The sequence below is a fragment of the Girardinichthys multiradiatus genome, chromosome 24, assembly GCF_021462225.1.
Source record: "Girardinichthys multiradiatus isolate DD_20200921_A chromosome 24, DD_fGirMul_XY1, whole genome shotgun sequence".
Classification (NCBI taxonomy): Eukaryota; Metazoa; Chordata; class Actinopteri; order Cyprinodontiformes; family Goodeidae; genus Girardinichthys; species Girardinichthys multiradiatus.
In genome coordinates, this window is record NC_061816.1 from 1410743 (window position 1) to 1428540 (window position 17798).

A 17798-nucleotide genomic window follows, 5' to 3' on the forward strand; every position below is an offset into this window, starting at 1 on the left:
GCAAAGGCAGGAACATCACCAGGTGGTGGAGTGTGTCTCATATCTAATAACAGATGGTTTGATGGTGAGAACATCAGGACTTTCCCATTCTGACTTAGCACATCTGGAGCATCTGTCCATCAGTTCACCTGCTCTGACCATCCTTCTGGATCAGAACCTTTCCATCAGTAACTAACACAGCTGTCTATATTCCTGTGCTGTCTATATTCCACCTCAGGCAGATAAAGATCTAGCTTTGACTGCACTACATGATGAGCTCAGTGAAGATCAGAACAGTCACCTGGATGCTGCTCCTATCATAGCAGAGGACTTTCATAGTTCAAGTCTCAGACAGGTCAGGACTCTTTGATGAAGATCTTTGAGCAGATGAAGCTGCTGCAGCTCATCTTGTCTAGGAAGCAGAGCTGATAGATGCTGAAGAACCTACTTGATTGTCTCTCATATCATCAATCAGCTTCAGTCTCAGTGTAGATGTTGGACTAAATAAACCTTGATGATGTGAGTGTTCTTCAAACTGGAGATGAAGAACCAGACTGGATGGTGTCCTCCTCCTGCCTGATTCAAAAAGATGAAATGAAAAGAATGAGTTCAAACTGGGCTGAAACATGACAACTACAGGACAGAACTTTAGAGACGCTCCATTCAAATGGATGAGTCCAAATGTTGGACAGTTGTCTTCTGAGTGAAGAAGAACCGAGCCATGTAATGTCTGCTGTGGCAGAACCTTCAGTAATGAGACAGGAAAAGCCAGCTTGGTTGATTTGGACTCTTTAATGTAAAAAGTAGGAAATGAAGAGAATTGGGTCCAGAGGCCCGGCTGACTGCAGCTTGGCTGACCCAGACATGAGCCAAGGTTCCTCAGTCATGAGCAGCTTTATACAGCATAGTTCATTGTTAGCAACTGACAGACAGTACAGGCTGTGTCATGTTGTCTTGGTTGATACTGCTCTATCAGTCTGGTTCCTCCCACAATGGACCAGACAATGTATGCAGCAGGTCACAGAGTCCAAATGACCCAGATCCAGTTCTTACAGCAGCATGTCAGAGTGGAATCTGATCTGATCTATTACAATGTCCATGTTTGCTGCTGAAAGAGACTGATGGTCTGACCCTCCTCCTCCTTTCAGGGAGCCTGATGGAGTCCGATGGTTGAAACCAGGTCTGAGGAAGTGTAAGTGTGTTTTTCATTTGATTCATGACAACAAAGCAGCTCACATTCAACCATCTTCAAACTGTCCATCACTCATTCAGGAGTCATCATCAAAGTGTCAATAAATGATCAATAACTGCAGCTGAATTGTGTTTGTTCTCTCCATCAGATTCCTGTAAGCTCACAATCGACACAAACACAGTGAACAGAAAACTCCAACTGTCTGAAGACAACAGGAAGGTGACACATGTGGAGGAGCTTCAGTCATATCCTGATCATCCAGACAGATTTGATGTTTTTCAGCTACTGTGTAGTGATGGTCTGACTGGTCGCTGTTACTGGGAGGTCGAGTGGAGAGGAATAGTTGATATATCAGTGAGTTACAGAAGAATCAGGAGGAAAGGAGTCAGAGATGATTGTTTGTTTGGATATAATGATCAGTCCTGGAGTCTGAGATGCTCTGTTTTTGGTTACTATGTCTGGCACGATAAAAGAGAAACATTCATCTCCTCCTCCTCTTCCTCCTCCTCCTCCTCCTCCTCCTCCATCTCTAACAGAGTAGCAGTGTATGTGGACTGTCCTGCTGGTATTCTGTCCTTCTACAGAGTCTCCTCTGACTCACTGATCCACCTCCACACCTTCAACACCACATTCACTGAACCTCTTTATCCTGGATTCTGGATCGATTCTGGTTCTTCATTGTTTCTGTGTTGAGTCTAAAGAGTCTCCTCCTGTCAGAGAAACACTCTCACTGTTGAACAGATAGTTCAGTCTCTACATGTCTGTCTCTTTCACTCAGAAACATTTTCACATTCAGTCGGTTTATTTCTGAAACTCTTGGAAAAGATTCCTTGTAAACTTCGTTCTCTTCCAGTCCTTTAAAGATGGTTCTTTACTGGTTCTTCACTGGTTCTTTACTGGTCCTTTACGTCTCTTCCAGTCCTTTAAAGATGGAAGCTGGGATTATTCCAGGATCCAAATGTTTGGTTCTGTTTCCAGTCAAAGCTTAATTTAGGGTTTTTCCTCCAATGTGCTTCTAGTTCTATACCAAGACTGCTGCTGGAGTTGGTTCTTTACTGGTTCTTTTCTGGTTCTTCAGTGGTTCTTTACTGGTTTTTTACATCTCTTTCAGTAAATGTTTGCTCCTCCAGGTTCTTCTGTCAGCAGATTAATATCTGCCTTTTAAAGGTATCAGAAGGAGACACATATCTGATGGACAGGAAGACAGAGGAACCATTTTCTGGGTCTTTTGGGGTTCTGGTTTATTGTTGAGAAACACGTCTGCAGTCCAGATCTATCTCCAACTGATGCTTGGACCATCCTGAAGAAACTAGAGAGAATACCATCCTGTTAGTGGATCACAAGAGAGACGATGATTGTCATCTGGAGTGATTTCAAAGTACATCACCCCACCCTGTTAGTGGAGGCTGCCTGGCCCCGCCCTATAAAAGGAAGTGGAAGCCTTCACTTCCTGTTTGACAGTCTGACCTTTCACCTGAGCTGGTTTGGATGGAGGAAACACATGGAGCCAACATTTGGGTAACTACACTTTGATATCAATCAGTGACTTTAAATCTGTAACTGTATTAATGTGACTGTGAATGTGGAGTTCAGATGGTGAGTGAAGAGGAGAAGGTTTAGATGTGAGGAGACCTGAAACTGCTGCTTTGGTTCTCCAACTTCTGGATTAGCTCAATGAGATTGGTTTAAATGTTGGATTCAAATGAAAGTTTTTTGCATTGAAACACTAACTGAGGTAATTTAGATCCAAGGTTCTTCTAGCTCAGCTTTGGAGTTTGATCTGTTTGCTGAAGAACTTTCACAACATGTTGGTGTTAGCATGTGGAGGAGAACATGCTAACTGGTTTGAACTGCTTGAAGATGTTTGACTGTCTTCAGAGACTTGTGTTCAGTTGTGATGTTGAGTTTCTGAAGGTTGGTTGAACTTCTTTCAGCAGTTTAGCTGAATTTAGCATGTTGTTCTCCAGATGCTGATGCTGAGATGTTTTGTAAGTTGCTGCTGAAACTCAGATCAGATGTTGGTGTTGAACCAATCTGGATGATCTGTTTTAGAGTCTCCATGTAAGAAAATTAGATTTGAATCCAGCTTTGAAGGCATTTTGATTGAGAAGATCCAGAAGCTGAAGAAAGAAAGCAGCAGCAGGTTCTACTCAGGTCCAAAGTTGTTCCTGTTGTTCTCCCAGTAGAACTCCACATTCCCAGTGAGTTTAATCCAGTTTCAGGTTTAAAGTCACTGGTATCAAAGTTTAGTTTGTTGCTGATCTCTGATCAAACACCTTGAGTTATCCAATCAGACACTTTGCTGTTGTCTCCTAAAGCCTTTCAGTCATGACCTCTGACCTATTGGCTCAATCTGATGGATGGAGCTGACAGCAGCTGGTTTATCAACTAATGTGAATTTTCTTTCAACTTTACTAACTAATGTCAAGTTGAACATAGTCTCAACATAATTTATGGTAAAGATCTATTAATAGAAGCTCTGTGGTTAGTTGAGGACTTGAACTAGGACACTAGATGTTCTCAGTACTTTAGTCTATCACACTGAGCTGTTGGCTCATTCAGGTTTTCTGTCTTTTTCTGGACTTTTATCTTTTTATTTCCACAGTTGGACTGAAGTTAATGTCACCACAGACTTTGATCCCATGCTGTCTGAGCTTTATTCCCTCCCTTCCTCCCCTTCTATTATGTTCTCACACATTGAAATCATGCTGGGTTTTGGTTATCTGCTGGCTTTCAGCACAGGTGACATCCAGCTCAACAGTGTTTGGCTCCAGCTGGAAAACATGGTTGAACTTTCTGAAGGTAAATATGAATTTGTATCCAGTAACAGGTCATTTCTATATCAGCCGGCCAAGGAATCATTTTATGTGTGTTTACTGTAACCTTCTGTTTTTATTTGCTTTTATTCATGCTGTCGTTTTTTACAGCTCTCACTTTTAGAGCAGTGGGTGGAAATTTGTTGCTGTTGTGTTATTTGACTTGTTTTATTTTCAGTCTAAATATTTGATTAAAAACACATCATGAAAAATGAACATGACACACTGAGTTCTTTCCTTCAGCATTTCATCTTGTTTTAGTCGTGTTAAATGTGTTTGTCAGTGTTTGGTTTCTTTATCCTCCAATTCTTAATAAAATGACTTATTGAGTCAGAAAGCTGGACGTTGCTTCTTAAAACTATTTGAAGGAAAACAAGGAAATAAAAACAGACATTTCTTTATTCAAAGATTTAACAAAGTAGTCAAATAACACTGAATGCAGTTATTTCATCTTTACGTTTGAAGCAGAACCTGTGGAAGTATCTGTGCTCCCTCTAGTGGACAGATTAGTTGTGGCAGAAGGTAACTGAGTTGGGACGCTGCACAGATATGATCATTCTTGATCAGTGTCTCCATGAATCAGATGTTTTCTGTGTTTCATACCCTGTCTGTCCTTCCTCCAGTGTGCTGCATTTAAACCCTGACACAGTTGATTTTAGATGAAGCCCATGCAGTTCATACTAACCAACACCTTGATCTACCAGGTCACACATGATACATGAAACATGGTTCAAACTTTCCACTCTGAGGTCATCATCTCCAGCAGTTTATCAGCAATGTTTCAGAATAATAAATAGTTGGTTTAAAGTTTAGAGACAAAACTAAATAAAAGCACAGTTAAAGTTGAATTAGTTCAACATGATTTAAAATGAAGTTTTCTTTTTGACAATCACACTTCAAGAATCACAACTAAATGAAACATAAAACTGGGAAATACTGAGATCAACACAAAACTAAATCTTTCTCATCTAGTTGTGGATCCACAGAAGGTCAACTCATGTTTTAATGCAGTGCAGACAACAACCATGGAGTCCAAAACACTGACATAGGTAGGAAGAAGCAGCAGTTCTGGTGACCAGATAAAAGCAGAAATTAAAGAAGAGGTACCGCAGGAACCCAGATCTAAATACTCATGGAGGCACTTCCAACTATTCAGAGACTGAAGACAGTGAAGATGATGAAGAGGATGATGATGTGAAGCATCATAAATCTGAGCTTAAACACTGATCAGACTCTGAAACTGAAGACAGTGAGGATGATTGGAAGGAGAGCAGGACTTCAGGATCAGGCAGAAACACTGTCAACAAATCTTTGAGCTGCTCTGAGTGTGGGGGAAAATTTGCTAACAGACGCTCTCTTCAGAGTCACATGACATGTCATCCAAGATTAACGTCTTCAGATTGTTCTGGTAGTGAGACGTGTTTCAGAGAAAAGAAAAACATAGATTCGTATATAATGGATTTACTGACAAAAGTCCAGACGAGTAGTAAAAATTTTAACTGTGGTGAGTGTGGGGAAACTTTTAACAGGAAACTAAGCATACACATGGAAATCCACACAGCAAACAAAGCCTTTGGATGTGATGTTTGTGGGAAAAGATTTGACCAAAAAACAACTTTAAAGCACCATATAAAAACTCACACATGGGAGAAATCCTTTGGTTGTGATGCATGTGGAAAAAGATTTGCCTACATGTCACTTTTAAACAGACACATGAGAATCCACAAAGGACAGAAACCCTTTGGTTGTGATGCATGTGGAAAAACATTTTTCTCCAAGTCAAATTTAAACAACCACATGAGAAGCCACACAGGAGTCAAACCTAAAAACATTACCTTTTATGTCAGGTCTAAACCAACACACTAGAATTTACAGAAGACAAAAATTGATGATGGTCAGAGGGCTCGATGGTGCCGATTGTATGGCAGCCTCGCTTTTGTTAGTCTGCCGCAGGGCAGCTGTGGTTACAATGTAGCTTACCACTGTCAGTGTGTTAATGTGTGTATGAACAGGTGTGGTTGCTGTTGTTGTATGTGCAAAATGTCTTGGTGGACACACAAATGTCCTCACCAAAACTGGTTTATGATGTCATTGTGTCAATGAGTTTGTTGAGGTCAGTGGCTGCAGCTTAAAAAAACACTCCAATCGATGCATTCAAAGCAGGCCGGTACCTTCTGCTTTAATTCCTCTGTCCACTTCTTTATAGTCCTTACCGCAGGCTTACAAGTTCTTTATTTCTGTTGGTTTGTGTGAGCTGAAGCAGATGGTGTTCAGAGTCCTGAAGCTGTTCAGGGCACAGGGCAGTAGGTATCCTTTCAAACTGTGTATCAGTGGTCAAGAGTGTTAGCATCTCTGGTTGAGCTCTCTGTATTTAGGAAGTTCATAAGTGAGATTTGTGCTGTAAAATATTGGAGAACAATGATGGGGGAGTCTTGGTGTTGGTTCTTCCACATCTGTAATTAGGTCAGTCCACTAAGGACGGCATATCTGTGGAAATCCCAGTTTCTTATGCTGAGGACGAGCATCTCGCTCGTTTAGTTTGCCAAGTAGCGGATATTCGCCAGGTAGATACACGAAAGCAGAGCTTGCAGTCCTGTCAGAGCTTGACAAGCATACCTGCACATTTCCCAGTCTGGTTCTCCAGTACTTCCCACAAAGAGCAACTGCACTTCCAACCAGGATTTCAAAAAAATCTCTGAATGGGTGGAAACCGGAGAAGAGTTACTCAGAGAGGACTGACTGATTCTTAGGAGTTGCTGTCTGGTTAGAAGTACCTGTAGCACAACTGCAAAGTACAGTACAAATACAGGAAAAAAAAAAAAAAGTACAGAGATGGCCATGTATAGCGCCATCTTGGATCTAGCTAATTCCACAATGCTCTGGGTTGGGTCCTAGTTGTGCTTCAAGTGTGTTGATCTTTTTTTTCTAGAGATCATACATCTATTGTGGTCGATGAAAAAGATGGATTAAATCCCCGAACACCTGACAAACTCCCCATCCCCACCAAACCCTCTCCCCTCCTTTGGTGCAATGACACTGGTTCCTTGTTAACTCTTTGGGTCGCAGTTTGGGTGTTTGAGCTTTTGAGTTGTCCTTGTAAACAACTGTGACTTTGTTATGGTGATACATTGCATTAAAGTCCACAAGAATATTATCAACCAGAAAACAAGGTAAAAAATCCTAAAGAATAACAAAACTTGTCATGTAATAAGTTGCTATCTTGTGTCATACTATTCTAGAATTTTGTTGAATTATTATAGAGATGAGTTTCATTCTAGAAATCTTTGTTATGGATCATATACATATTGTTTGATATATTGTCGCCTCTGGCTGCTCATCTCTCACATTGTTGTGCCTCAGCTTGGGATGAAACGTGGACTTAGACCTTTCTTCGCTTCTGTTCATCAGAATTGTCCACATAAGAGGTTGTGTCTGGGCAGAGAAAATTAGTTTAGGATAAAACAACCTAAATATTGTTAATTTCATGGTGTTTAGCTTTTGTTTGTGGTGGTATAAGGCAACCTTGTGATGCTAATGTGAACATACCTCTAAGCCTTAAGGCTAGTCTCACTTGTTCTGTGTTGTTTTAAAGCTGAGACAAACTTTATTTCAATTATATGTTTAAACACTGGCGGTTCAGTAATGGAATTTGCTCCATTTGCTTTTATCTGTGCTTTTCCTTAATCTCTTTGAACTAACCTGCTAAAAATTTGTTCGAATATTGCTTAAAACCTGCTAAAGGCTGTCTCTGCTAGCAGCTAACATGCTAATACCTCTGCTAATATTACATGGTAGACAGCTTTGTTTACAACATAGCTTGCTTCATTCATTCCATACTTGTTAGATAACGTGCCGTCAGAGCTTGTATACACATTAAATACCATTAGTACAAATATTAACATATGGGTAAAACTTATACAACTGTTGAATGAGCTACTTTCTTTGTGTTAGGATTTGGTAACTCGGATGTGGTACCACCATATTTCCCTGTTTGTCCATCAGCCGTGCGCCCCCTGGCACTTTTAAATAAAGGTTTGCACCACCATTTTAAGAGTTAATGATGTAGTTTAACCATGTGCTGAGGAAGAATTGTATAACATTGAAAATCAGTTGTCCAAATTGGTTGTTTTCTAATTTGAGAATTCATTCTTTAAAAAACATTTTATTAAAATAATGTGTAATGCCTGGTTCACACTGAAGGGTTTTCAGATGATCAGCTGATTTTCAAAACCGAAGACCCCATATGTGACAATACAAAATTGTAGGTATAACAGGTACGGTCCTACAACGTGTGATTCCAAGCTCAACACACCACTAACGAACACATTTCACTCACAAGTATTCAGATTTCAGACTGAAAATTTCACAAACCCTCTTGAGATCAAACGTGAGTTCAGAGTAATTCCCTTCCGTTTTTAATCTCACCTCACTTTCTGATTGGCTACACGTCACATTCAACAAGGCTGCATGCTTGTATGTCCTCAGGGAAATACCCCACAGAGTAGGAAATCTTGGCAAGACGATCCAACATGTGGAATATCTCTGATTTGAGTTCAGAGCAGTCCTGACATCCTTCCAAGCAGACTAGATCACTCTTAACCCACCACACACGGCATGATTATCTCATAAAATTTTCTTGATAGCCAGCACGATGATAGGGCATGTCGGAAGATCGGGGTGAAAATCGTCATAAAATCATGCCGTGTGAACCAGGATTTGTATTGTGACTGGTTGTTTAAACACATACCAGTTGTTTTCCTTAATTACTTTTAAAACTAATTTGATTCCTTAACGCCAGTGACTGTCCACTGTCTCTACATGCTCATCCAGGAGGAGTGACTGCTACAAATCTCTGACTCGATGCAATCTGCTGGGTTTCCTTAGACAGAAAAACTTTTTATCCAATTTGAATAAATAACTGAATCTGACTGCACTGTTAAATGATTAGGATTAATTAGAATGTATGTACCTGACTTTTGTGAAGTGCCTTGAGACGACATGTGTTGTGAATTGGTGCTATATATAAATAAACAGAATTGAATTGAATTAAAGGAAAGAAAATCACCAAATAAAGTTGTAATTTTTGTGAGGGGGCATGGCTTAGTTGATACCATCAATCAACCATGCTAATAATATGTTAAGGAGACTTCACTGATGAATCACACAAAATTAGGTGTGGATCCGATGATGTATGAGGTAGATAAAGCAGTTGTAAGAAAATTGTGAATATGATGAGGTGCTTAACAGGATCAGATTGGGGGGCAGATAAAACTGTTCTAAGAACGATATATATCGCTCTGATAAGATCAATATTGGATTATGGATCTGTAGTATATAAACTGGCTGCAAAAACAATGATTCATAAATTAGAGATAATTCAGAATCAAGTGAGATTATGTTGTGGGGCTATGAGAACCTCTCCAAATTTGGCTGTACAGGTGGAAATAGGAGAGCTCCCTTTGTATCTAAGATATAAACAAGTTATGATGAATTATTGGGCAAATTTGCAAGGACATAAGGCAGAAAGACATCCAGCAGTTAAACCTTTACAGCGGTGCTGGGAAAATCGAAACGCAAAAGTAGACTGTTTTGCTTGGGCAGCAAACATGTGGTAATCAAATGGGATTACAAGGGAAGAGATATAGCATTGCTGTACCCTATTCAGTTACATCTTATTGGTTGTTTCCTGGCATTAATGTTGATCTAGATATCCATAAAGAAATGCAGATTTATAAAGATAAGAGGAATTGGATAGATATAGTACATCATAGATTTGAGAACACATACAGATCATTTTTTGTAATATATACAGATGGTTCTAAGGATTCAGAGTCCGGTAAAACAGGATTTGCATATTTTATTCCTGACCTAAACATATCATTGAAGCAAAGAACATCAGATCATTTAGCTGTCTTTACAGTTGAAATGATTGCAATTCTGATGGCGTTACAATGGGTAGAACAAAACAGAATAGAAAGACTTCTTATCTGCTCAGATTCACTGTCCTCCTTGATGTCGATTATGGGTTTCTCATCCAAAAGCCATATAGATTTAGTATATGAAATTTATGACATTTTATTTAGACTAACACAATTTCATTTAATAGTTAAGTTCATGTGGGTTCCTGCTCATAAAGAAATAGAAGGTAATGAAGTTGCAGATCGTTTAGCCAAACAGTCTTTAAATCAAGATAGAATTATGGAAATTGCATTTAGTAAATCTGAATTAAAATCTGTTTTTAAGAACAAAGAATGGCAGCAGCTTTGGGATGAGGGAACCAAAGGACAACATCTATTTCAAATACAAAAATCGGTAGGTAAAATGGAAGTAATTGGAGAATATCGAAAAGAACAGGCAGTCATAACAAGATTACGATTAGGACATACACAATTAAATAAAACTTTACATATCTTGGGTAAACATCCAACAGGCAGATGTGATTGTGGAATGGATTTGAAAACAGTAGAGCATTTTGTAATTCAATGTGAAAAATATAGGATGAGTAGAGAAAAATTAAAGCAAGAATTGAGGAAGTATGATATAGAAGCAGTGAGAGTAAATACAGTACTAGTACTCTATGATTATTAATGAATGTCCATCTCTAATAACATACATGTATAAAATATGTAGATTGTTATTTACAGGGTTATATCAATAGATGTAATCAGAAAATATTTAATGAAAATTATAAAGTTTAACCGTTTTGTTTCAATATAACTAGTCACTGCCCTCTGGTGGTGATGTGTTGTAACTACAGATATTCATATTTATTGTTCAACAGGATGGATTGTTTTTCTTTCTTTGTTATAATTTTAACGTTTATGAAGTGAGATAAAATTAGCTTAAATTAATGTTGTTAAACATGAATAAGATTCACTGCTGGGTTTAATTCAGTCTGAACATAAACACATCCTGTTAATACAGAGTTTAACACAGCAGCTGATATGTAGTGATTATCTCTGGTTCTAATTTACTCTCAGAGCAATAATAGACAACAACAGAAACCCTCTTCTCAGTCTTCTGGCTGGTCAGAAGAGTAGCTGCAGCAATAGTTGGAGTCTCTGCTCGCTGTACTCAAGAATGGAGCGGCTGAGAAGATCTTTTGTCATCAGGTCATTTTGACTTTTTAACTCTCTCTGATACAACAAATGTAATTTCCAATGTAAATACACAAATATATATAATACAGATAAATCCAGTTACCGGTGATTTATTTTGAAATAACTAACAGGAAATGCTAACTATATATTATGTGTTTAACTTTACTTTGCTTGTAGTTACACACTGTGTCCACCAGAGGATCTAACTGAGCAGCTAGCTGGTTTCTAGCTCCTGATTGGCTGATGAATCCATTGTTGATCTGTTGCTGCTTCTACTTTTATTTCCTAACTCCTCTTCCTCCTTTAGCATGAAATCAATGTTTTCTCAGTAAGTGTGAATTAGAAACAGCTCTACAGAGTTTTCACTTGAAAGTTAGTCAAATATTTATGAAATGTTAAATTATCAAGACGTTTTTCACGACAACCGGAAGTAGCGTCTACAGATGCTGGGTCACTTCCTGTTTTTGCGGGTCTCAGACATAATAAGGAAAAATGGCTCTTATTTTCTCAACAAGGTTGCTGAATTTGCCAGCCTTTTCATTCGCTGATGCGGAGACAATCGCAGTGGTGAATTCATGAACAAATAAACTGGACAAGGGGTGTAAGTTCCTCCATGAAGAAAATATCCACAGCTATCAAGCTAAGAAAAGACAGAGCTTAGCGAACTAACCGCTAGCTACAACATATGAAGTACAGAAACATCGTGATAAAGAAGCCTAATTTAGTGAGCTAAATTATTTGGAATATTTGATAGACATGGTATAAACCTTCAAATGATATTTTAACATTCTGATATGTTTGCCTTTACAATTTGTGAAGAAAAACGTGCAAGATGTTAGTTAATACATCATAGATGTTCAAATTGTGCTTTGCTTCTGCATGCCTGTAGTATCAAATGTGTCTGAACTTATTTCCTGATTCACTCTGCAGTTCATTTTGTTGTATTATTAAATTAATAACTATATATCATTATCAGTGCTCATTTCTTACTGGTGGTGAGATATTGGGAGCAATAGTTCACACCTCAGGACTGGACACTACAGATGCAGGGCTGTGTTTACTTCCTGTTGTAGTTTTTATTATGATGTAGAAAAACTTCACTGAAACATTTATGTTTAGAGCTGCTTTTAGTCTGTTAAGTTCTTTAGTGAAAACCTAAGTCTGTCATCTAACCTTTAACCTCTATCTGCCTTAAATTACATTCATCCATTGATTGATTTTCTTTCTTTTTCTGTTGTGGTTTTCTGTAAGGACAGCCTGGAACTGTCTTGTATAAATATTATACCTGACAATGACTGGTGGTTTTTCTTCCTATCTTATCCACCTGCCTCCCTTCCTCTTTGTCACTGACTCTTCCTTATTTTGTTTTGTAAAACAAGACGTTTTTCAAACATTACTTCCAACAACATCATCTTTGTTTGTGTTTTCTTAATATTACTTTAATTTGTTGACCGATCCAAAACAAGTTACAACAAGTCTGAGCAACACTGTCACTAAAGTCCCAGCAACAATTAATTTGTCGTTCTCATTTAGACGTTTACTACATTAAGTTCAACTACAGTTCAAGTAGTACAGTTGCTGTTTCTAAACTGTTATCAAAATAAAAGACAGTAATTGTTGGTCCTTCAACTGTATTAATTGAACACCGTATGTTAACAACAATCAGTAAGAAGGTGACCTCTTCTACAGTTAATCTGTGATCAGAATAAATGTTCCTCAGTGAAGAAAATGAGATTTTCTCATCTAGCTGTGGATCCACAGAAGGTCAACTCATGTTTTAATGCAGTGCAGACAACAACCATGGAGTCCAAAACACTGACATAGGTAGGAAGAAGCTGGTCAACAGTCAGAGCTTCAGCACCCTGGACAGCTCTATGACTTCAAAATAACTGATGAGCAGCTGGAAACTCTGCCTCATTTATTGGAGTCTTTGTTAAATCCAGGAATGGTTTGACTTTACCTGAGTCCAAGAAGGTCTCACTGTGAGGATCCAAAGCTCTGAAAGCTTCCATGTATTTGTGACTCTCTCTGTTCTCTAACTAACCTGGATCATTCTGACGTTTTCCATTAGATGCCAAATAAGGAACCAACTCTTAAAGTAAATATAATATATAATTAGCTGCATGAACAACTGATCAGAGTTTTGATGACACCAGGATCAATATTCTTGAAGAGAAATTAACATCTCAAACACGATACGTCACATATAGTCAGTCTCCACATGTCTATGGAACATAAAACGTCTCTTAACATTTGCATTCAACCAAGCAGCTAAAAATAATGATCAGAATCAGAGCTGCTGAGCAGCTTTCTGAGAAGGCAAAGAGGAAACAAACATGGCCGACCACAAACAAGAGCAGCTGAGCGTTTTTACACTATGATTTATTCACGTTTTATGTCTGACAATATTATTTAACTCACAGTGTTGAACTTGACAGTGTTTTCATTCATGTTATTTATTTCATAAGCAGACTGCCACTAAAAAGACATCCTTTAGTCCCGATCCATACAGAGTTGTTCCTTTTTCACAGCTTTTGTTCACTTATTGTTAAATTCTGACATCTGATCAGAAGAGATGAGATTTCTTATGAATTGCTGGAAGGTTTAAACCGTGACGACCAGAAAGCCAAAGATGCAACAGCAGCTACATTATGCAAGATCAGATGAAGCTGAGCAAAGAAAGTGAAGGTTGTTTTTTAACATATATTATATTTACATAAATTCTGAAATAGGTTGTCTCAATAAAAACTGCTCCTCTTGGTGGATGTTTAACAGCTGGTCTTCCTTTCCAGGACCCTAAAATTAGGACTTATTTAAAATCAGATAATAAAAAGATATATTTCATAACTAAATACCATCATAAACTTTAAACAATAAAACATCTCAGGATGAGAGGAAATTATCATGGTTTTTGGGGCCAAGAAAAAACCAAATATAATTTAAAACTGCAGCAACTAATATGAACTAATATGAACAAACTTAACTAATGTCCTTGATAAAAACTTCAGTCAGTCACCATTTCTTCTTGTTAGACTTTCCAAGAGCTCTGGAGAATAATTCAAACATGTGACTTTAATGTTTGGGCCTTTATTAGACTGATCCTGGTAGAGACGGTCAGGATATTTACTTCCTGAAACACGTGTGGACGCCTCAACACACCTTCTACACCTCAGCTGATGGAGAAAAACACTCTTTAACACACGTTAGAACCTAAAGTCAAAGTTTTTACAGATATCAGTTTAGAAGAACTTTTTATTGAGTGTTAATGTTAAGCATTCCTGACACAAAACATCACCAGAGTCAAAGTCTGCCCTGGGATTTGTAGTTCTCAGACTTTGGTTTGGTTTCAGATGAAGATCGTCTGTCCAGGAAGATAAGTATCTCAGACACCGTCTCTCTCCAGACAGCCTTAGACCATGAGTCCAGTTCTGATCCTCAGGTTTGGTTCTGTGTGTCTAAGTTTAACCGTTCATCTCCACATTTACTGATGTTTCACTTTGTGCTCTGCAGAAACCTCAGACTGATCATCTTTGAGACGCTGGAGAACACCATTGGTAAAATGTTTCATCTCCTACATGCATGTTGTCATGATTTGTTTCTGCATTTCTTAGAGACGTTGTCTTTCTTTTAGAGGATAGAGGACCTGTGGAGGAGGAGGAAAGGAGGAAGAGGATGCAGGTGGTGGAGAGGTTTCAGACAGCTCCTTCTGAGGAAATAGCAGCTCTCTGTGGATCCAGGGTGAGACACTTACTGAAGTAAACCTGGAGTAATTCTGTTTGGTTTCTAAGGTGAAGGTTTATCTGATTGTAAAACTGTTTCTGGTTCTGATTTACTGTAATCAGGTCATCAGTTGGTACCAGAACCTCAATCTAAAAATGAACCTTTTTGGAAGATCTTGGTCAGACTGGAATCTTTGTGAACAAACAGATGTACAGTTCTAGTGGTTCTGGATGGAAACATGTCAAACCACCAAACTAACTGATGGTTCTGTCTTCTCCACAGACCTCATTGCTTCAGTCCAAACTAGATCAGGTCTTTGATCTGATTGTTCGTCCTCCTCCGTCTCCATCTGGACAATCGTCTCGTCGTTGGACGCCGATCTATGAGATGAACTTTCCTGACCTCTGTGTGTATTAGAGACTCAACAGGATGACCTGGATCATTATGAAGCATCTGATGTTGTGTTCAAGGAACAGAGGACAGAACAACTGAGGACTGGAAACATGTAGCATGAGTCATGTTTTGTGTTCATAGAAGAAGTTTTTCTCAGTGGCTGTTTTGTTCCTCTGAGAAAGATTTAGTTTTGTGTTGATCTCAGTATTTCCCAGTTTTATGTTTCATTTAGTTGTGATTCTTGAAGTGTGATTGTCAAAAAGAAAACTTCATTTTAAATCATGTTGAACTAATTCAACTTTAACTGTCCTTTTATTTAGTTTTGTCCCTAAACTTTAAACCAACTTTTTATTATTCTGAAACATTGCTGATAAACTGTTGGAGATGATGATCTCAGAGTGGAAAGTTTGAACCATGTTTCATGTATCATGTGTGACCTGGTAGATCAAGGTGTTGGTTAGTATGAACTGCATGGGCTTCATCTAAAACCAACTGTGTCAGGGTTTAAACGCAGCAAACTGGAGGAAGGACAGACAGGGTATGAAACACAGAAAACATCTGATTCATGGAGACACTGATCAAGAATGATCATATCTGTGCAGCGTCCCAACTCAGTTACCTTCTGCTACAACTAATCTGTCCACTAGAGGGAGCACAGATACTTCCACAGGTTCTGCTTCAAACTTAAAGATGAAATAACTGCATTCAGTGTTATTTGACTACTTTGTTAAATCTTTGAATAAAGAAATGTCTGTTTTTATTTCCTTGTTTTACTTTAAATAGTTTTAAGAAGCAACGTCCAGCTTTCTGACTCAATAACTCATTTTATTAAGAATTGGAGGATAAAGAAACCAAAGACTGACAAACACATTTAACACGATTAAAACAAGAAAATGCTGAAGGAAAGAACTCAGTGTGTCATGTTCATTTTTCATGATGTGTTTTTAATCAAATATTTAGACTGAAAATAAAACAAGTCAAATAACACAACAGCAACAAATTTCCACCCACTGCTCTAAAAGTGAGAGCTGTAAAAAACGACAGCATGAATAAAAGCAAATAAAAACAGAAGGTTACAGTAAACACACATTAAATGATTCCTTGGCTGCTGATATAGAAATGACCTGTTACTGGATACAAATTCACATTTACCTTCAGAAAGTTCAACCATGTTTTCCAGCTGGAGCCAAACACTGTTGAGCTGGATGTCACCTGTGCTGAAAGCCAGCAGATAACCAAACCCCAGCATGATTTCAATGTGTGAGAACATAATAGAAGGGGAGGAAGGGAGGGAATAAAGCTCAGACAGCATGGGATCAAAGTCTGTGGTGACATTAACTTCAGTCCAACTGTGGAAATAAAATGATAAAAGTCCAGAAAAAGAGAGAAACCCTGAATGAGCCAACAGCTCAGTGTGATAGACTAAAGTACTGAGAACATTTAGTGTCCTAGTTCAAGTCCTCAACTGTACAAAGAGCTTCTATTAATAGATCTTTACCATAAATGATGTTGAGATAGTTTAACAGCTTTAGACATTTTTCTATGACTTTATCAATGGAATTGAACTTGACATTAGTTAGTAAAGTTGAAAGAAAATTCACATTAGTTCATAAACCAGCTGCTGTCAGCTCCATCCATCATATTGAGCCAATAGGTCAGAGGTCATGACTGAAAGGGTTTACAATATTACAGTAAAATGTCTGGTTGGATAGCTTAAGGTGTTTGCTCAGAGATCAGCAACATGGAGGTCATTGGATCAAGACTGAGAAGATCCATGTTTTTAAAAACCAAAACTGAATAATTTCAGAGAACTTTGAAGAACATTTCAAAAAGTTGAACCAGTGTGAGTCAATAGCTCAACATGATGGACCGTAGGGTGGAGATTCAAGAAAGTCTGGGTTCAACTTCTCATCAGGAACCATTAAGGATCTGATTTGTTGTGAAGAACCTCAGAGTCTGTATTTTGAGAAGTTCAGGGATGAAAGTGAAAAGTTGAAAAGCACCAAGAGAAGAGAGATGAGAGAGGAGCAGACCTGATGGTGTGGAGGAACTGTCTGTGACCAGAAGATGCCAGTGGTGGAGTTCCTGGGTTCAATTCCTGCCTGAGCTACGACCTGGAGAGAAGATCTAGTCCTGCATAATGGTTTGCTCAGAGTGTAGAGAGAACTGTTAGGAGTTGACAAGTTTCTATGTTCAAAGCACATCTAGATGTTGGAGAAGCAGGACATAAAAGGAAAGAACCTTCATACTGCATGTAAGAACCACTACATAGTTTAGCATTTATTACACACAGTTAACATACTTACTTACTTTAGTGAACTAAACTACGGCCCAGACTCTTACTGATTATGTTGTTAACAACATTACTACCACAGGGGAAAACTAGAGGGGTTTTATATTTTATTCTTCTTGCGACCGACTGACCAACCAATGTGTCTACTAACTGGAATGCAGCAACAAAGAATGAGAAAACATTTCAACGACCAATAGAGGAGGAATAACTAGCAGCAAAATACTTGCTGTTGTAAAACTAGGTGTGATAGAAGTAGGACATATGGGGCAAAGAAGGGAAGGAACACACACTTGCATTTTCACAAC

General features: G+C 38.4%; 3 protein-coding genes across 10 annotated transcripts in view; 2 read left to right on the forward strand and 1 right to left on the reverse strand.

The window, feature by feature from the left end:
* Window positions 1–17798, reverse strand: part of LOC124861401 (NACHT, LRR and PYD domains-containing protein 4C-like) — a 609184-nt gene that overhangs the window by 425955 nt on the left and 165431 nt on the right. The window lies entirely within an intron of this gene.
* The window catches only part of LOC124861391 (NACHT, LRR and PYD domains-containing protein 3-like), a 923911-nt gene that overhangs the window by 33950 nt on the left and 872163 nt on the right, over window positions 1–17798 (forward strand). For all 3 annotated transcript variants that reach the window (XM_047355107.1, XM_047355108.1, XM_047355109.1), the window contains one exon: window positions 1128–1171. In XM_047355107.1, the coding sequence (XP_047211063.1) occupies window positions 1128–1171 (44 nt within the window). The remainder of the gene's footprint in view (window positions 1–1127; window positions 1172–17798) is intronic.
* LOC124861502 (protein EFR3 homolog B-like) lies at window positions 11539–15960 on the forward strand. Of its 5 annotated transcripts, none has more exons than XR_007036626.1 (4): window positions 11539–11688; window positions 14598–14641; window positions 14719–14825; window positions 15090–15960. XR_007036626.1 is itself a non-coding variant. In XM_047355303.1 (4 exons), exons 2-4 carry the CDS (start codon window positions 14575–14577, stop codon window positions 15222–15224), a joined length of 309 nt encoding a protein of 102 aa, XP_047211259.1. In that variant the 5' UTR covers window positions 11551–11688; window positions 14438–14574; the 3' UTR covers window positions 15225–15960. The 5 variants fall into 5 exon arrangements, 1 of the variants encoding a protein (XP_047211259.1); XM_047355303.1 differs by having other exon boundaries at window positions 11551–11688; window positions 14438–14641; XR_007036624.1 differs by having other exon boundaries at window positions 14598–14825.